The 20,143-nt window shown below is 38.3% G+C and overlaps 4 protein-coding genes across 5 annotated transcripts; all 4 read left to right on the forward strand.

Annotated features, from left to right (window-relative positions):
- The first annotated feature begins 2,823 nt into the window (after nt 1-2,823).
- Nucleotides 2,824-3,855, forward strand: LOC106373380. Its single transcript, XM_048755489.1, has one exon. It carries the CDS (start codon nt 2,824-2,826, stop codon nt 3,853-3,855), a length of 1,032 nt encoding a protein of 343 aa, XP_048611446.1.
- Nucleotides 3,856-9,103: 5,248 nt separating this feature from the next.
- On the forward strand, nt 9,104-11,175 carry LOC106430001 (transcription factor bHLH154). Of its 2 annotated transcripts, none has more exons than XM_048754681.1 (6): nt 9,104-9,415; nt 10,022-10,241; nt 10,339-10,404; nt 10,478-10,543; nt 10,629-10,673; nt 10,766-11,175. In XM_048754681.1, the coding sequence occupies exons 2-6, from the start codon at nt 10,128-10,130 to the stop codon at nt 10,913-10,915; spliced, it is 441 nt and encodes a 146-aa protein (XP_048610638.1). In that variant the 5' UTR covers nt 9,104-9,415; nt 10,022-10,127; the 3' UTR covers nt 10,916-11,175. The 2 variants fall into 2 exon arrangements, with proteins under 2 accessions (XP_048610638.1, XP_013726229.1); XM_013870775.3 differs by having other exon boundaries at nt 9,105-9,415; nt 10,126-10,241.
- A 109-nt stretch (nt 11,176-11,284) lies between these two features.
- On the forward strand, nt 11,285-12,412 carry LOC106430000 (protein FAM136A). The gene is made up of 3 exons (XM_013870774.3): nt 11,285-11,524; nt 11,821-11,958; nt 12,046-12,412. The coding sequence occupies exons 1-3, from the start codon at nt 11,396-11,398 to the stop codon at nt 12,226-12,228; spliced, it is 450 nt and encodes a 149-aa protein (XP_013726228.1). The 5' UTR covers nt 11,285-11,395; the 3' UTR covers nt 12,229-12,412.
- Nucleotides 12,413-19,228: 6,816 nt separating this feature from the next.
- Nucleotides 19,229-19,612, forward strand: LOC106430012 (F-box protein At2g35280-like). Its single transcript, XM_013870785.1, has one exon. It carries the CDS (start codon nt 19,229-19,231, stop codon nt 19,610-19,612), a length of 384 nt encoding a protein of 127 aa, XP_013726239.1.
- The last annotated feature ends 531 nt before the right edge of the window (nt 19,613-20,143 follow it).

Here is a 20,143-nt window from a genome sequence, read left to right on the forward strand (position 1 = left end):
CATCAATGTATCTATGATTTATTGTTGCATTTTTGGAAACAATCCGTTTTTTTTTGCTAATGAAAGGTACCAACGATCCGCGTTGTTGCCTAACCAAATGGTTCGAACGGTGATATTGCGATTGGAGCGGTGCATGCAAATACATTTGGTCTATCAACTTTTTTTTTCTTTAAAGATTTTGGTTTAGTTTTTACTTAGTAACAAAATAGATAGATAAACAAAGGTCGATCATGTTGTGCGTGAACAAGATAGTTTACTTGTAAATATATAAACAAAAATACGTAAATGAATAAAAATCTGGCCGCGGCGGAAGACAAGAAAAATAGAGACAAAGAAACAAACGCCGAAACCGCGTGGGTCCGAACGACGTTGTCGCTTGTAATAAGTTGTAATATTTTGCATGCAAGATATATTGTTGTTAGGTCACATGTTTATATATATAAAGAGAGAGCCTCCAGTGAAAGATATAACCTGTTATCATTGTTGACATTAATGTTAAGCATTTAAACATGGGAAGAAACTAGAAAGGTAGCTTGCAAAAATCTAAGGTGGGTGACCTCTTCTTTTGTTTTTCTGCTGGATTTGTTATAAGAAGAGATTTAAATTAACTTTTCAGGTTTACTTTAAGTTGATATTATGCTATTTTATGTGTTCATATTCTAAATGATCAGAACCTAGTTCAAGCTGATACAAACTCGATGATATTCGTTTCACAGTTTAGGATCTAGTTAAGTTGAATTGTTTATCTATAATTTAATGAGAGAAAAAACAAAAGACAGTTCATATTTATATAGAAATTTGCGACACTGTATAGCATTGACGGTGTCTGTATGAATGTACTCGGATATCAACCGAAAGGTACAATGCATTAAACCTCTCTCGTAGAAAATTCCAAGCATAAAGTTGTAAAGGAAGAGACAGATGCTGCAGAATTGGTCAAAATCATTTTGACAAATCTAAATAAAAAACAATCAAATGTCACTTTCAAAATAATTACTAGCGACAAAAAAAAAATACTACTTCCTCAGTTTTTTTAATATAAATCATTTTAGAAAATTTTTTATGTTCTAAATTATATGACGTTTTCAATTTTTTATGTAAAATTTATTAACACTTAATGTTATATGACCAATGATAATATAACTTCTATTTTATTATTGGTTGATTTGTGGTTAGCTAAATAACTAATGATGTTTTTGTTTAGAAAATATAAAAATTTAATGATTTTTTAATCTATGCGTACAATTCTGGAAAGACTTATATTAAAAAACGAAACGAATTGTTATAAACCATTTAGTGATCGACCCATTTATCAGCCCGTGTAGCAAGACGGGCCAAGCCCATCCGCAGGATCATATTGGCACCTATCTACTCTTGTGTTTATCTACATTATAGCTGGTGTTTATCTTATGTATTGCTAGTCATTATCTAGTTAAGGATAAGTACGATCTCATGTCGATCCAGTACTTAGACCTTCATTACCATATGTATATAAAGACCAGTTGGTCGACCTAATAATACACACAAGTTCCCCTCTTCATTCAAAACACGTTATCAGCACGACCTTGTCTCTAAACCCTTCCAAAAATCCACCACCCATAAATCAGAAACCAAACGATCTCTTGCTATTTTCCGGCGACTCCTAAAGCTCTTCCAGTCGCTTCCTTTTCTCTCTGTCAGCAACCAGCAGCAGCTCTCTCTCCTCACAGACCGTTCAACTCATCACAAAAGGTTCAGGTATCTTCAGAAAACTCAAAACAAAACCAAAAAGGATTTAAACCCTCAGCCGCATACATACAGTTACATCTAGCTGTATGTCTTTGCAGAATAAAATCTAAAACCCTAATCTATTTTCAAAGCTTAAATCTCGTCTTGTTTCACCCTGTTTAAGCTTTTTTTATTTTTTTTAATCTTTCTGATGTGAGTTAATTGCTAGAACCTTTTAGGTTGACAATTACACCAATTTTTTTTACATATCCGACTGCTGCATCAACTTAATCTGATTGTTTGCTTGCATTAGAAACTTGTTCTTGAATGTTTAAAGTCTTTCTCTGATATGTTGAAATCGACTGCAACCTGTCTCAAATTTGAAAGATTTTTTTTAAATATTTTTAAGATAAATCCGATTTTTCTTATAGATAAATCTGAAATTTTTAAAGATAAATCCGATTTTTTTTGATAAATCCGACTGAAAACAATATATTATATATTTTAATTCGATTTTCCTATTTTTTAAAAAACCTTATATCTTTATCTTAAATAAAAAAAAATAGGATTTTCAACATTTATCCGAAAAATATCGATTTATTTTTTTTTCCTAATCCTACTAGGAATAGGAATTGCTAGTATTTATCTGAAAATAAATAAATTTCGGATTATTACTGATATACTAGCATTATCAAATCATTATATTTAATCTGATAAATATCGAAAACAGATAAAAGTAAGAAATGATTGCATTTTTTTGAAAATGTATACTAATCTGATTTCATGCATGGATTTAACTTTATCTCGATTTTGTATAGGTTTAACTTTACCTTCCTGCATATCACATGAAATCATCTGATTAGGATAGATCATTCACACTGATTAGTTTACTTTCATGTCGAAAATTGATAAAACTGATCAGATTTCATGCAATGGATTTAACTTTATCCTAGATGTATAGGTTTAACTTTCTCTTCCTGCATATACATGAAATCGTTTGGATCATTGAAAAAAAAATATTGTTATTTACTTGCATTGCTTGTACCCGACTGAAAGAGTATGTGAATGATCCGATTATTTTCTTACTAATGGGGATAAACTACAAATATTTTTCAGATGTCAAAGATTGCGAATCTTGATTTCAGTGCTTTGAAAAGCAATGGTGACAACTACCTGGAATGGGCGCTTGATGCAAAGATCATGCTGCGATCAAAAGATCTTGGTGACACAATCACCGAAGACAACAATTCCAGTGACAAAGACAAGTATAGAGCTATCTACATGATACGCCACCATCTCCAAGAGAACTTGAAAACTCAGTACATGACCATGGAAAATCCATATGACCTTTGGATCGCTTTACAGCGAAGATATGACCACCAGAAAACGGTGTTGCTTCCAAAGGCTCAATATGATTGGAAACACATAAGGTTCTTGGACTACAAATCAGTAGACGAGTACAACTCAGTCCTGTTCAGAATTGTGTCCTTGTTAAGGTTATGTGGTGAAAAAGTAACCGAGGAAGAGATGCTTAATAAAACTCTCTCCACGTTTCCTCAAACCAACATGGTATTGCAACAGCAGTACAGAGAGAGGAATTTCGCCACATATACTGAGTTGATAGAATGTCTCTTGTTGGCTGAAGCTAACAACGAACTGTTATTGAAAAACAGTGAGATGAGACCTCCTGGTACAGCTCCATTACCCGACATCTCTAAGCTGGCTATAGAGCCAAAGAAAGAGAGTAACCTTGTCCAACACAATGACCATCCCGGTCCAAACCGTGGAAGAAGTCAAGGACGAGGTCGTGGTTCTTTTAAAGCACACGGGCGAGGACGTGGTCGCGGTACCACACCCGGCTTTAGCCGTGGTCGTGGCCGAGGCCGTAGTGTGTCTTTTAAACCACAGATCAAAGCTGATCGATGCCACAGATGTGGTATGGGTAATCATTGGGCAAAGAATTGCCGAACTCCTAAGCATTTGTGTGAGCTTTACATGGAGAGCTTAAAAAGAAACCCGGAAGCTAACATGGTTCGAGACCCGGGATATGATGATGATGATGATGACTTGGAAGACGTCCAGGATCACCAGCACGAGTCAGACAAAGTTGATCACATGGAGTTTGAAACTTCAGACATACTGAAATAAGGAATTAAAATTCCATATCGTTTTTTTATTGTTTTCCCCTGGATTTGGTGTTCTTTAAGATTGTTTATCAGTGTTTGGCTTTGGATTTAACTTTATCCTTATGAATGAATAATTTTTTTTCATTTCTCATATGCCTAAGAATTAGATCATTAAAGATACCATCTCTGAAAATTTTATTATTGTTCATTAACTTTATGATTATTGTTTTTGAAGAATGAAAAGTGGAATGGATACAATCGTGGTGGACAGTGGCACCAGCCACACCATTTTGAGAGACAAACGATTTTTCATACATCTCACACATAAGGTAGCTAACATCACCACTATAGCTGGCACGGCTAGCTTAATTGAAGGCTATGGCCACGCCAATATCTTATTGCCAAAAGGTACACATCTTGAGATTGAAGATGCTTTGTACTCACCTAGCTCAAACAGAAGTCTATTGAGCTTTAAAGACATAAGACTGAATGGTTTCCACATCGAAACAATGGGTGAAGGAAGTAAAGAATTCCTACAGATTTATAAAATCACCCAAGGCAATAAGAAAGTCTTTGAGACTATACCTGCGTGTGGGACTGGTCTTTATTATGCCCAGACCAGTCTTGTTGAGGCTAATGCCGTCTTGAATAAAGAATTCAAAGAAGAGTTCACTCTTTGGCACAATCGGCTGGGACACCCCGGTTCGAACATGATGCGAAAACTCATATCAAATTCAAATGGTCACAGTTTGAAAACAAAAAGAGTTATCCCTAAGAATATCACATGTGAAGCATGCTCACAAGGGAAACTAATTACTAAGCCATCACGTACCAAAGTGAATAAGGAAGTGACAAATTTCCTAGAAAGAATACAAGTTGATATTTGTGGACCAATACACCCACCCTGTGGGACATTTAGATATTTTATGGTCCTGATTGATGCATCCACAAGATGGTCACATGTTTGTCTCCTATCAACTCGTAATCTAGCACTTGCAAGATTGCTGGCTCAGATAATAAGACTGAGAGCACATTTTCCAGATTTTCCATTAAAGACTATACGTCTAGACAATGCAAGTGAATTCACTTCCCAAGCTTTTAATGACTATTGTATGTCCATGGGGGTAAGTGTGGAGCATTCTGTAGCACATGTCCATACTCAGAATGGCCTGGCTGAATCCTTTATAAAACGGATCCAGCTGATTGCCCGGCCACTCTTAATGAATACCAAACTCCCAGTATCAGCTTGGGGACATGCAGTACTACATGCAGCTGAGCTAATTCGCATCAGGCCATCTAGTGAGCACAAATACTCGCCATCCCAACTACTAACGGGTCATGAGCCAGATATATCCCATCTAAGAGTTTTTGGATGTGCCGTCCAAGTGCCTATAGCACCACCACAGAGAACAAAGATGGGACCTCAGAGGAGGATGGGAGTATATGTTGGATACGATTCCCCTTCTATTATTAAGTACCTAGAGCCAACAACAGGTGATTTGTTTAAGGCCAGGTTCGCGGATTGTCATTTTGATGAATCCCAGTATCCAGCATTAGGGGGAGATTATGGTAAGCTGGTACAGGATATAAAATGGAATCAAACGTCCTTAACATGGCAGGATCCTCAGACTAGAGATTGTGATCTAGATCTAGAAGTCCGGAAGATTATACATCTTCAAGAGCTAGCTAACAGATTGCCAGATTCCTTTGCTGACCCAAATAGAGTAACCAAGTCATACATACCAGCTGCAAATGCACCAATAAGACTTGATGTCCGTGATGGACATAATCAGGCTGCTACTACGTCTAAACCACAATTGAAACGTGGTAGACCAGTAGGTTCCAAAGACAAAGAAGTTCGGAAAAGAAAGAGTGCAAAGAAATCCGACAAAGTGGAAACTCTAGACATGGAAAAGGAAACTCATGTACCACCAAAAGATACTTGGGATGCTAAGAATCAAGGTAATGAAGTTCCTGACAATAATGAGATCTCAATAAATTATGTCATGTCTGGAAGGAAATGGAACAGAAAACATGTCGACATGAATGATATATTTGCTTATAATGTAGCAGTCGAATTGATGGATAATAAGGATCTAGAACCCACATCTATACTAGAATGTATGCAACAACCAGATTGGTTGAAATGGAAAGAAGTCATTAATGTGGAGTTAGAATCACTGAAAAAGAGAGGAGTGTTTGGACAGATCATCCGGACACCTCACAACATAAAACCAGTGGGATACAAATGGGTTTTTGTGAGAAAAAAAAATGAGAAAGGAGAAGTTGTGAGATATAAAGCACGACTTGTTGCACAAGGATTCTCACAAAGACCATGAATAGATTATGAGAAAACTTATTCCCCTATGGTGGATGCTACGACCTTAAGATTTCTAATAAGTCTGGCTGTAAGAGAAGGTCTTGATATGCGGTTAATGGATGTTGTAACTATCTACTTATATGGTCCACTGGATAATGAGATATACATGAAAATTCCAGATGGTATTGAATTGAAAAACAAAGAGAGTTCTCGAGAACAACATTGTATCAGATTGAACAAGTCTCTTTATGGATTAAAGCAATCAGGTCGAATGTGGTACAATAGACTATCCAAATATCTCCTGAAAGAAGGATACAAAAACGACCAGATCTGCCCGTGCATATTCATAAAAAGAGTTCAATAAGGGTTTTGTAATCATTGCAGTATATGTAGATGATTTAAATATCCTAGAAACCTCTGGAGAAATTTCCTAAACTGTTGAATATCTCAAGAAAGAATTCGAGATGAAAGATCTTGGAAAAACAAAGTTTTGTTTGGGATTGCAACTTGAGTATATGAAAGATGGAATTCTTGTGCATCAAAAGGCATATACAAAAAAAGTACTCAATAGATTTAATATGGACCAGTCTCACCCATTGACTAGCCTCATGGTCGTGAGAAGTCTTGGTCCGGACACTGACCCATTTGGTCCGAAGAAGAAAAATGAGGAAGTCCTTGGTCCCGAAGTGCCTTATCTCAGTGCCATAGGAGCTCTGATGTATTTAGCTGGCCACACACGACCATACATCAGCTTTGCTGTGAACTTACTTTCTAGGTTCAGCTCCTGTCCGACCCAAAGGTACTGGAACGGGATTAAACATATACTTCGTTACCTACAAGGAACGAAAGACTTGGGTCTTATGTTTACTGACAAATCTAAGGAAGATTTAGTTGGTTTTTCTGATGCAGGTTATCTCTCTGATCCACATTATGCTAGATCTCAGACTGGTTATGTTTTTACACACGGTGGGACAGCTATATCCTGGCGGTCCATGAAGCAGACCATGGCAGCCACATCCTCTAACCACGCAGAAATATTAGCCATGCATGAAGCCAGCCGTGAGAGTGTATGGATGAGATCCATGACACAACATATTCGTACCACTTGTGGTATGATCAAAGGAAAGGATCCACCGACCATCCTATACGAGGATAACACAGCATGCATCACACAGCTTAAGGATGGATACATTAAAGGAGATAGGACGAAACATATTCTTCCTAAGTTCTTCTTTACACACGAGCTTCAGAAGGCAGGAGAGGTCCAAGTATTGCAAGTTCGTTCGAGTGAGAATTCAGCCGACCTCTTCACCAAGTCACTACCAACCTCAACGTTCAAGAAGCTCATATGGAAGATAGGCATGCGTCGACCGAAGGATCTTCAGTGATGCATTCATCAGGGGGAGTTCATGTGTTGTACTCTTTTTCCTGTCTTGTTTTCTCTTTTACCACATTGGGTTTTGGGTTTGTCAAGAGAGGTTTTAATGAGGCAACATCCAAAGCATGAATGAACCTTGACCGGATGTGTCGATCAAGGGGGAGTGTTATAAACCATTTAGTGATCGACCCATTTATCAGCCCGTGTAGCAAGACGGGCCAAGCCCATCCGCAGGATCATACTGGCGCCTATCTACTCTTGTGTTTATCTACATTATAGTTGGTGTTTATCTTACATATTGCTAGTCATTATCTAGTTAAAGATAAGTACGATCTCATGTCGATCCAGTACTTAGACCGTCATTACCATATATATATAAAGACCAGTTGGTCGACCTAATAATACACACAAGTTCCCCTTTTTATTCACAACACGAATAGTGTTTTGTGTTATTATAACGAAAATAAAATGAAAGCGACATCAATCTGGGACTGGGGTAAAAGGACCCCGTGCTCTCTTCATTGGTTGAGTTGTACATTAGCTGTCAAATTATTACATCTCAATATACATTCGTTTTTTTTTAGGGACAAATCAATATACATTCTCCAAATATATACATTTAGATGGATGGTACAACCACATTCTTGGAGTTACTTCCCAATTTCTATTGTAAATAAGTCATCATATAAATGTTAAAATTACTGAGTTGCTTCATTATACTACATGTACTATGACTCCTGATCTTGGAGTTACTTCCCAATTTCTATTGTAAATAAATTATCATATAAATTTTAAAAGAGAAGATGATTAGGATAGTACTAAAAAAGTTTTTGTCACAAATATAGCTTTTAAGAATAAAAATGACCACAATAGCACTTAATGTTTTATGAAAAGAGATAAATATACACTTATACTCCAATGGTAAATTAATGGGTTTAGAGTTAAGGGGTGGGGTTTAGGGTTTAGGGTTTAGAGTTTAGGGGTGGTGTTTAGGGTTTAGAGTTAAAGGGTGGGGTTTAGGATTTAGGGTTTAGGGTTTAGGGTTTGGGGGTTAGAGTTCAGAGTTTAGGGTTTAGGCTTTAGAGTTTAGAGTTTAGGTTTTAGGGTTTAGAGTTGGAGAGTCGAATTTTGGGATAAGATTTCAAATTTTGAAAAATAAAAAAATTTAAATTTTTCAAAAAATAAAATGCTATTTTGATCATTTTTGTTTTTGAAAACTATTTTTGTGACATAAGTTTAGAAATGTGCTATTTTGGAGATTCGAACATTTTAAAATTACTGAGTTGCTTCATTACGTTATGTATTATGATGTCAGGAGTCACTGCCTAAATCTTTACATTTTATCTACAATAAACCGGTATAATTTGATATTTAAAACTGAAACAAAGTTGTTAATTTATATATATAGCTAGTATCCTGATAATTTTATGTAATATATATATATATATATATAGATATATATAGATATACAGTATTTGTCTCACAAGAAAATCTAGATTTAATGAGAATTAAATGACGAAAAGAAAGAAACAAAATAAAGAAAAAGACATATGAGACGTAGTCCCCCTCTTCTCTTTGCTTTCTTCTTCTATACACAAACAAAGTTCTCTCTCTCCCTCATGTCTAGTTTTCTGCGGTTGCCCTATCTCATGACCCTTTAGGTTAACGGCGTTTTCATCAAACCTCTGATTTATGCGTCACCGCAGGAGCTCGAGTTTTCACTAAAGTCGTGGACTTTCTTTTCAAGATCAAAAGCCTTTTTGTGCTTTTGGGTTATAAACCAAAAAAACACATGGAAGCTTAGAAGAAGAAAGCTTTCAGAGTTTGTGAGGTTGTTGTTGGTTAGTTTGTTGTTTTCTAGCAAATGCTGAGTCTCTTCTCTCTGTAAGTTCTTTGATTTCTCCTTTCCATTCATTTCCTCTGTTTTTTTCTACACTTTTGGTATTGTTTACCAACTTAAACTATCTAAACACTAATCTTAATCATATAGAGCAAGATGGATTGAAGATTTTTTTCTGCTCTTTTTGTCGTTGTTGTTGTAATCACCTTAATGATTTAACCAGTTATACTCATTAAATGAACTTGTAAATGAGTTAATTTCGTGGTTTCTTGATTTAAGAAAATGTTGAATCTGAAAGTTGATTAAGAAAATGTATTGTCTATGATTGTGCATATAAAATGTATTGTCTCCGTATGGAAGCAAAGTATGATATCATATTTTAAACATCTATGATTGTGCTACTAAACTCAAAAATAATATACTTCAAACTGATAAGATCTTAGGGGCTTAACCTCTGACAATTATCTACTTTCTTTGACTTTGGCTACTAATTTTATAATCCAAAGCCGTGTGTATTGGTTGCTCCAAACACTTTTGTAGTTCAAATTTCATTTTAAAAATTTACAACCAAGTCACCAGTTTGTTTGTCTGTCTGAGGGTACCTTCAAAAAGACAAGTTGTTTTTGAGTTGTAATGTTATGTTTTTTCAGCTGCAACTTGCTTTACTAGATGAGCCATGATATTAGCTTCTCCCAACATGGTCTTTATAAAAGGGCATCAAGTAAACGACCGATCTTTTTGTTTTGATACCAAGGAATGGAATATTCTAGAGACTCGGCAGGGATGATGATGGAGAATAAGCGCAATGTCTACTCTCTTGAAGAAGGCAGCATTAAACGACACAAGTCTGATCTCTCTTTCTCTTCCAAGGTCTTATGATGATTTTCTCGATCTTCATGCTAAATGACCTTACCACATTCGTGGACCAACATGCTAATGAGTTAATGACCCGTCTGTGGTTTAACAGGAGAGGAAGGATAAGGTGGGAGAACGTATCTCAGCTCTTCAACAGCTAGTTTCGCCTTATGGGAAGGTACTAACTATTCCGTCTGAAATTTCCTTGTCAAGCGACATACATGATCAAGCCCCTCTCTCTTTCTCTGCAGACCGACACAGCATCAGTACTTCTAGAGGCGATGCAATACATTCAGTTTCTTCAAGAACAAGTCAAGGTCTGCTCTGTTTCCTTCACTGTTTCGTAACAGAACAGGCTGCATTTGTCCATCTTCTGATCCTACAATGACTTTTTCTGTACAGGTTCTAAGCGCTCCATATCTGCAAGCAACCCCAATTACTACACACGTGAGCAAAATCTTGACCCCTTTCTTTAACTAGGATTGCTATTAAAAATATGTGATTTCGACTCAACATCTCTTGCTTGTCTCCGTAACCAGGAGGAGGTGGAGGAGTACAGTTTGAGAAGCAGAGGGTTATGTCTTGTCCCAATGGAGTACACAGTAGGTGTTGCTCAGACCAATGGTGCTGATATTTGGGCTCCGGTAAAGACTCCTGCTTTCAGTCTCCAGTCTAATTCGCCCATCTGATGATCTGTCTTTCTCAAGACTAAATGAAAAAGATAATAAAAAAATGTTAGTAGTCTGATGATAATGATGATGATCTCTTTGTAACATATATAAAAATTGATGAAGACCCATGAAGTTGTCTCATAGTCAGTGATGTCTGTTTCTGTTATTCTTACTGCTTAATCTCCCAACTCTGTGGTGGCTTCATCCCATTACTTGAATTTGAATAAGTTGTCTACACTGATAGTGATTTGATTCTAATGATAAATTTAAGTTCCTAAGCTCCAGACTCCAGCGGCCTAGTAACATACATAGCACGCTGAGATCGATCACTACAGAACCAACTCATACATACGAACCGGTCACTGACGGATATAACATCCGGTTTATTAGGAATCCGGTCTAAAACAATACCGTACCTCTTAAAGAGCAGCTGCAGCTGAACCCTAAGCCCTAAAATCACGATCAGATCAGAGAGAGAGAGATTACGATCGATCGACGATGGATCATATAGCTGCGGCGGAGGAGCAAATCGTATCGGAGAGGCTAAGAAGAAAGCTTGAAGAAGTTAATGTAGCAGCTCAGTCTCAGCTTTCTCCTATCCAAGATCACATCAATTTCACCCTCCAGGTATCTTTTTGATTCACAGCTTTAGCCTTCTGGGCATGAACATCTTTACTGGGTTTGATCCAATCTTTCTTCTTTAAACTCAGTCAATTCTCCAGAAGCTGTCACCTTTAACTTTTTTTTTTTTTTTTGCAATTTTAGCTTCGTGGAAAGTAAGCAACTTTTGTTTTTGATGAATTGAGTTAGATATCTATTTGATTAGAGACTATAGATAAAAAAAAAGTTATCTAAGTTGTGAAACACCTTCTCTTTTGTTACATTGAGTTACATGAATCTGTATTTCATTTTCATTGTTGCAGCAAGCCTATTTCAAATGTGCATATGAGTGCTTTGACAGAAGAAGAAATCAAGAGGATATTAGTAACTGCGTCGAGCACTGCAGTGTCCCCGTTGTCAAATCTCAGCAGCATTTTGAGAATGAAATGGCTCAGTTTCAGGTAGTATATCTCCACTAAAAAGAGATTCAAAGTGCTTATAAAAGATGATGATGAAGAACTGATGATTTTTGCATTTCTGTTGTATAGGAAAGACTGAACAGATCATTGGTGGTGTGTCAAGACAAATTTGAGGCTGCAAAGCTCCAGAAGATAAGGCCTGAAGCGGTTAACGAAATGGAGAGCTGCGTGCACAAAGCCATTGAAGAGAACCTCAACACATTACCTCACATTGTTCAGAGAATGAAGACAGCATTTAACATAGCTAACTAAAACCTCAGCCACTTCTCCTCCCGGGGACATCTCAGAACAGTGAACTCCAGGACCTGAGTTGAATATTGCAGACTTTAAAGACCTTTTGTGTTGTCTAATTATATGATTTACAATTTTTTTTTATTCTTCATATATAAAGAGATTGATAGGTTTACATTGGGCACTGGAAAGATAACTGTTTTTATTTGTTTTGTTCTTTTCGGCCTTGAATCACAATCAGAAAAGACATGTCTCAATCAAATACTGTATCCTCAAGCTTTGTATAGTAACAAAGCAATCACATGTTTCAAAGCCAACTGTATAGCCAATCTCTGTTAGCCCATAACCACAAGATCAGTTTAACAAATAATAAAAACTCACATGGATTCCAATTACGGTGTAAAACAATTTGAAGCTATAGTCGGAAAGTGCAGTTAAGTAGATCACCAAATAACATAGTATGACAGTTAGACAAGAGTTTCAAAAAACATAACTAGAACAATCACTGCTCCATAGAGAATGAACAACTGAAACAAGAGGATATATGGTACCATTGTATCTAAGATAAGATGAAAAACATGGTAGACAACGGAGAATATTCATTCCGAGAACCGAAAACCTTATAATAAAAACACAAAAACAATGGAAAGAGAAGGGCTCTAATCAAGACCACATGATATACAAGACAAGAACTTAAGAGCCAGTATCCGCTCCAAAGTCCTAAAATGATTCCATAAGCTTCACGTCCTCAACATGGTTCAGAAATATGCGTACTTTAAAAGGCTTCTCAAACGCTCCCATTCCCTGGATTTCAACTCTGGTTATAGATTCTTTGACGAAATTGTAGTAGTAAACACGGAAAGGGTCGGATGGAAAGAACGGAGCAAAAACAAATTCATTTGTATCAGTCACTCCAACGAAGTACAAGTACTCTCTTACACCTGTGTCCTTACACATAGGAGGTATATTGAAAATTCGGTTGGACGATTCATTTTTTTCAGGGTCTTCTAGAAGACTAGAATCCACATCTCAGAACTTGTACTTGTTCCACTAACTAAATAGGGCCTTCTCGACTTTACTGAAGCCAATTTACCTTAGAAGTTTATCAGAATTGCAAAATGCATTCCTATTTCCAGGGCTTTAACAAAGGTGTACTTCTCAGATCTTAGGTCAAAGCACGCAATCATATCACCAACATTGGAAGCCATAGCAATGTAATACAAAAATCATTGATGCATACACATGCCCCCCCTGGAGAAGAATGGGTTATGTCACATTCAATCAATCTCCATTTCATGTTTCCAGTTCCTAATGTCAGAATCCGATGTTCCACAACGCACTTATCTAGTATGGTCACTGACAACACCTTGTGTTGCTTCTCAACAGGATCATACCCTAAAAAGCTTCTCAACCCAGCCTCCTTCCGAGTCGGTTTTATGAATGGGTCGCGTTAAGTTTTAAATTGTAGGCTTGGATCGCGGGAAATTATAATTTGCGGTTTGCATACCTAGTGGAAAGAGAAACAATATATGACATTTTTGGGACCCATAAACTTAACGAATTTGACCCAAGAAACTTAAGTTGAAACCATGAGAAAGCGACCCCATAACTTGGTGTGACCCATGTTTATTGACTTCCTCACACATGTGCGAGACTAACCGGTTACCTGCGATTCCGGTGACCTTTGTTACCGGTAATTCCCGCCAAATTGTAGAATGTATAAGTCTGGTGGATAATATATGAGAACCCTAGTAGAAGAGGAAGTGTTGTGGGTTTGATTTCGCAGAGATGCATCCACCAGAGCTGAATTTGATGGAAATTGAAAACGGAAGCTGTAGCCGCGGAGCAAGCTATAGTGGTAAAGGGAAGGAAATTGGTAACAAAAACAGCAAGAGTAAGGCGTTATAACCCTAATCTACATGACTGTTAGTTGATTTTCTGTGTTTTTTTGCGACTATAAGTTAAACGATTACTTGTAATTCGTGTGTAGGTGTCGCCAATTCGTACATTGTCGTTATGGCTAGGCGGTGGATAATGTATGATACTGGTTCTTGGGATTTCAAGATAGATAATGATAGAATGGGTAGAGCAGTCGATAGCTCAGGAATCAGAGGCGCTGACGGTTTGAAAGATAGGATTCTTAGAGAATATGGTCTTTTTGGAAGAAAAATATTTGCTGAAATGAACTATTGGCTTAATGATGATGAGAGTGATATGGTTGGTAAAGGTTCTGCTCCAGTTCAGAGAGCAACTGACACTGATTACAAAATCTTCAAGGCTCTTCAAAGGGACGACAAATCTGTTAATGTATTCGTTACATTTAGAGAGTTTGTTGGAGGAGAACGAATATTTCTAAGATCTGAACGAGCAATTGCATCGCAAATGACTGGATCTGTCAGAATTGTGGATGAAGACTTAGTTTTTTTGAGGCATGTAGAAGCACTTGAAGCAGCTTACGCATGTAACTCAGGGACGACGAAGCCGGTGTATGAGAAATCCACGGATAATCCAAAAAGTGGAGAATATGTTGAAGTAGGTAGTGTTGTTATTCCCGGTTCAGACAGTCTTCCTCATCAAACCTGCAATGAACGAGATAAGGGGATGAGTTCAGGAGATGATATGGTTTCGGACATGGGAAAAAGTAAGGAGGATAACGCATGCGTTGCTTGTGTAGATGTGGTAGAGGAGAAGGGAAATTCCAAGGAAGCTGACACTGAAGAAACTTGTCAACAAATCGTAGTGGACCGCGGAAAAAGCAAGGGAAATGGGACTGAAGCGGGGTTTGAAGCAATGGAAGTTGACAAGGAAAAAGGTAAGGGAGATGACATTGGAGAAGATGAAGGTGATGATTTCGAATATGACTTCAATTGGTGGCATGATTATGTTCGAAATGATTGTATGACAGATGATGATAAAGACGATGATGGAGGTCCAGTTGCAGGTGGTAGTGGTCGAGGTATGCTCTCATTGGGCGCCACCGTTCTGGAATGAGAGGTCATAAAGGCCAAGGGTCTCGCAAACCGGGGGCTCGTAGAGGCCGATGATCGAATTGTACAGGTGGATCTAAATCAAGGACACAACATTTTAAGAGTAGATGTTGTGAAGAAGACGCAGATGATGCAACATACTATTTATGTACTTCTCGAATCGTTAGCTCTGCGTACACCGAAGAAAGAGATACCAGTGAAAGTGTTGATGCTGATAATATATCTAGCTCTCCAACTTTCAGCAAAGGAAGAGGTAACATATTGAACTCTCCGAGTGTTAGCTGTGCGTACACCGAAGAAAGACTTACCGGTGAAAGTGTTGATGTTGTACTTGTTACTCCACCTAAACAAAACCACAAACACCCCCCCCCCCCCTGCGATGGAAGATGATGATGATGATTTTGATCAACCTCCTACCACCCTAGGTGCCTAAGATTGTGGTGGACAAACATTCCCCAAAGGAAGTGGTAATATATCTACCTCTACACACGTTAGCTGCCCACACAATGAAGCTACAGAAATCGGCGATAGTGTTGATGTTGTTCTTGTAACTCCACCAAAACAAAACCCCAAACACAACCGTGCAATGGAAGATGACAAAGCTTTTGTTCATTCTCCTGTCACCCAAGTGCCCGAAGTACAGAGTGGAGAAAGATCAACGAAAGGAAATAATTTTATATCAATCTGTGGAACTGTTAGCAGTGGGTACAATGATGATGATTTTGTTGATCCTCCTGTCACCCAAGCTGGCCACTTCCAGGGTGGAGAAGAATTCATGAAAGGGATTCAAGTTTCAGAAATGTATGGACAAGACGCAGACACCCGCGTATTCCCGATTGCTTTCGCAGTGGTGGAAAGTGAGAACTCAGATTCTTGGAAATGGTTTCAAGAGGTTGTCCACTATTGTTGAAGATAGTAGTGAATTAAACTTAATTTCGGATAGATGCGCCGCCATATTTGCAACTAAAGAAAAATGGTACCCACGTGCACACCATGGCATTTGCCTCGTACACCTTCAGAGAAACGTCGGGGACAAGTACAAAGGGCTTTCGCAGAAAGCTATGGTTGGCTGGGCCGGAGAAGCATTCAAAGTTTCAGAATTTCAGAAGGTGTAGGCAGTTATAAAGCTTACGGATTGGAGATGCTGAGATTATTTGGAGAAAATCGACCGCAAATTATGGACACGTTCACATTTCGACGGGGAGAGATATAACATGATGACTTCAAACATTGCTGAATCTTTGAATCATGCCTGTTGGACCCAATTTTGGTCAATTAGGTAATTGGGCCCGAATGGCTTAGGCCGCACGATCAGTGAAGAAGCCCGACTCCAACGAGCAAGGAGAGACCGTTCAAGAAGCCGGAGATCGTGGAGCAGGTCCGGAGATCGCGGGATCAACCCACTATAAGAAGAGATCGATGGATACGAGGATACACACGTTGAAAATCCTAGAGAGAACTACACCCACACATCGACCTTGTTTTCACCTAGCTTTACATCTTTTCTCTTATCGATCTCGCTTGTAACGTTCGATTTCATTTCATTCATTGTATTCACCCTTATTTATCAATACAATCCATCTTTGCCTACTGGAAACTGATTACATCGTTGTGGTCTAAAGATATCGTTGCCTACATCATTTTATCTTCCCTAGATTAAACTCCCGATCACTATCAAATACTTAGTGTAGATTTTAGGATCTACAATACCCTTCTGCCCGCGCGTGATAGTCCTTTAATGGCCCAGCTATAGTTTATCCGCCGGATGTTGACTAGATGGTTTGAGAGCAGACGCTGCGACATCACAAAAATGAAGGGGATCATTCCAAAGGAAATCGAAAAGATACTTGTTGAACAGTGAGTGTTGTCAATTGGCTTTCTGATTTTGCCATCTTCAACTTGGGAGTTCGAAGTTACACATAAGCAAAGTGGATACAATTGCATTGTTAACCTGGAAAAATGAACTTGCTCGTGCCTTGAATTCCAGATGCTTGGGTTGCCATGCCGACACGCCATAGCGGCTGCTCATCGTAACATGGAGTACATCATGTTTGTTTCAGAATACCATGTGAAAAAAACATGGGCTGAAACTGTAAAGGGTATCATACTACCAGTTCCAGATCCAAAGGTTGCTGATGTTCCCCCTGAAGTGTTGAAGGTAGAGCTTTATCCGCAAACTACCAAAAGATCAAAGGGAAGGCCATGTATTAAAAGGAAAATGTCAGCCGGAGAGTTTCCGGTAAAACTCGTCCTGTACACCAAAATAATATTTGAGAATACGCAATATAGAACATTCAATGATATTGACTTGTTTTCTTTGTAGGAGGGGCCGAAGAAAAAGAAGGCCGACAATTGTTCCAGGTGTTTTATGGAAGGTCACAAGAAGACTACATGCAAGCAACCCGTGCCCTGATATCTACAGAAACTTATTCGGGCAACGAAGAAGCCATTTTTGGAATGATGGATGTTATTTTGAACTTAAAGGCTGTACACCTCTATGTATATGTACACCTAAATTTGGATGTGTGGTATTTTGATAACTAAGAAATTCTGGAATTTTTATATATATATATATGTGATTTTTTCATGCAACATAGTATTTACGATATCTGGTTGTCTTTTTAAAATTAAAGGCTGAACACCCTTAACTTCTGTTCACACCCAAACCATTTTTCTTAACATAAATCATAACAGTGGAGTGTAAATGTCGACGTGTCCATTACCCTAACCGCCACAACTCAAACCCTAAATCGCAAACCCTAAACCCTAAACCTCGAAAAGGGAACTGTAAATGTGAACCCTACAAGATAAACCCTGATGTGCAAATCCAAAAAAGTAAACCCTAGAACTCTTTTACAGTCATTGAATTTAAATAACACAATAGTAATGACATTGTTGTAACATGAAGTCTTTAATGTGGTTTCAGAAACAACAACTTTAAATAACACATGTTTTAATTGGTTCTAATCATTGTCGGAGCTGGTTTGGCTATCATTTTCTGGCCGTTCATCAGGGTCCTCGTCGCGATAGCCAGTCTCCCTGAACTCCCCCGACGAAAGGGTATCGTCTGTTAAATCTTCTTTGACACTGTGGTGTTCAGATTCATCCATACACCAATCTGAATCATAAATACCCTCTTTCTAATCATTGCCATCAGAGAAGCCAAATATATCCCGCAGGTCGGGATCCATTTCAGGGATCGCTTCGTCTGATGTGTTGGATGAAGTTACGAATAGTTCTCCAGCTTCTAAGGCGCTTTCAATGAGTTCCTCAAGACTGGAGAACTCCATATTTCCTAACTCATCGCGGATCTCCTCCTTCAGCCCGTGACGAAACATGGACATCAATGTCGTTGCGTCATGCTTTTTGTCGACATCATGTTTAATGAAGAAATCAACGTATTCATCGACGGTCGACGAACACTGATCGATTTCCTCCCGATGTCCTTGGTAAGACCAGAACGAAACATGGAGATCAATGTGTTTGAGTCATGTTTTTTGTATACCTCATGGTTATCGAAGAACTGCTTGTATTCTTCAACGGTCATACAACGCTGTTCAATCGGATGTTCAGCCAACCGAGCACATTCCATCAGTTTTTCGAGCGTTGAGAATTTCGTTCCCTTCAAACTATTGCGTACTGTCTCATTGAGGCAAGCAAGGTACATGGAGATCAAGATTTTTTCACTCATAGTTTTGCAGACTTCATGTTTAAGAAAATATTCGTCGTATTCTTTTACAGTCATTGAACCCTGGGTTGACAGATTTGAAGCCATTTATGGTTGAAAAGAATATGGGACTGTTGATGTGCAACTCAATTACTGTCATATATATATATATATACATTTCCAAATGTCGTAAGTTTAAGTCCATTTGGAAACCGTTTTTTCAAGGTTAACCGTTCTGCCTTATCGAGAAGACAACAACGGAAATAGACATCCCTTTGTTAGTGTCGGTTACTTACGGTTGCACTCCTTATAAATACAGAGATTTGCCACATAATTTCCAGCAGACGAAAAAGATTTTGTCGCTATTATGGCAGAATTCCCGATTCTCGATCTCCCTTCAGAGGTCCAAGCATTAGTGGTCGAACGCGTGGCAAATAAATCCTTCCAAGATCTCTATAGACTCCGATCTACTTGTAAGTCAATGCGTGCGTTGGCAGACATGCGTCAAGTGTATGCTTGGTTTGATATGTTTAAATTCCCTTGGTACGTCGGCTTGCGGAATACGTTGTTGAGAAGATGCTACAACTTGGGAAGCCCAAGTACTCTTTACATCAAGGGTGTAGAGTATTTCTACCTGTTAGACCGTCATGAAGAAGGACTTGCTTTGATAAAGAGAGCAGCGGATGCCGGATTCGAGCGAGGTTTGTATACCTATGCAATGCCTCGCAAACTATACTGGGAGGATGAGTAGTGCTTCGCTTGTTTTACCAGAGAATCAGTTGGTAAAATAGTATTGTTGGTTAGAAATGAAGATCCGGTTTGGGGGAACGTAATTAGTGACAGCTTCTTAACAAAGAAGCATGTGTTCATGCCAACAGGCGTCCCTTTGTTTTATAGTTGCCTGTGTACACTTTGTTTGGACAAGGATTGGGTTCTTTGGTACATTCAGCTAAACAAGGCTGAAGACATGTGTAACCGATGCTTTTGGATCAAAGAGGTTTCTCTTTTTCTACGGGATTTTTCGTTGCTATACGGGTTTTCCGTCTTTCGACAGTTGGCCCTAATACTTCATTGTTGTAATGCATTAGCACTAATAATTCGGTGATGATTTAAACATTTCACCTTCGTCGTGCTGTATTAAACGCTACGTCCATATATCTATCCATGTACGCCGGTCGTAATATACACTTATTACGATGTACACTAGTGTTCAGGTACACCAATATATTTGTACACTAGTGGTCATGTACACCAATATCCATGAACACCATTAGTCATGTAC

Source organism: Brassica napus, chromosome C4 (assembly GCF_020379485.1).
Source record: "Brassica napus cultivar Da-Ae chromosome C4, Da-Ae, whole genome shotgun sequence".
Lineage (NCBI taxonomy): Eukaryota > Viridiplantae > Streptophyta > Magnoliopsida > Brassicales > Brassicaceae > Brassica > Brassica napus.

What these genes read in the sequence shown, in the direction of transcription:
- LOC106373380 (XM_048755489.1), top strand. Translation starts at nt 2,824, where the DNA reads ATGTCAAAGATTGCGAATCTTGATTTCAGTGCTTTGAAAAGCAATGGT.
- LOC106430001 (XM_048754681.1), top strand. Translation starts at nt 10,128, where the DNA reads ATGGAATATTCTAGAGACTCGGCAGGGATGATGATGGAGAATAAGCGC. An exon ending in TTCTTCAAGAACAAGTCAAG is followed by an intron (nt 10,544 to 10,628) that starts GTCTGCTCTGTT and finishes TTTTCTGTACAG; the next exon opens with GTTCTAAGCGCTCCATATCT. An exon ending in CAACCCCAATTACTACACAC is followed by an intron (nt 10,674 to 10,765) that starts GTGAGCAAAATC and finishes CTCCGTAACCAG; the next exon opens with GAGGAGGTGGAGGAGTACAG.
- LOC106430000 (XM_013870774.3), top strand. Translation starts at nt 11,396, where the DNA reads ATGGATCATATAGCTGCGGCGGAGGAGCAAATCGTATCGGAGAGGCTA. An exon ending in ACATCAATTTCACCCTCCAG is followed by an intron (nt 11,525 to 11,820) that starts GTATCTTTTTGA and finishes TCATTGTTGCAG; the next exon opens with CAAGCCTATTTCAAATGTGC. An exon ending in ATGAAATGGCTCAGTTTCAG is followed by an intron (nt 11,959 to 12,045) that starts GTAGTATATCTC and finishes TCTGTTGTATAG; the next exon opens with GAAAGACTGAACAGATCATT.
- LOC106430012 (XM_013870785.1), top strand. Translation starts at nt 19,229, where the DNA reads ATGGCAGAATTCCCGATTCTCGATCTCCCTTCAGAGGTCCAAGCATTA.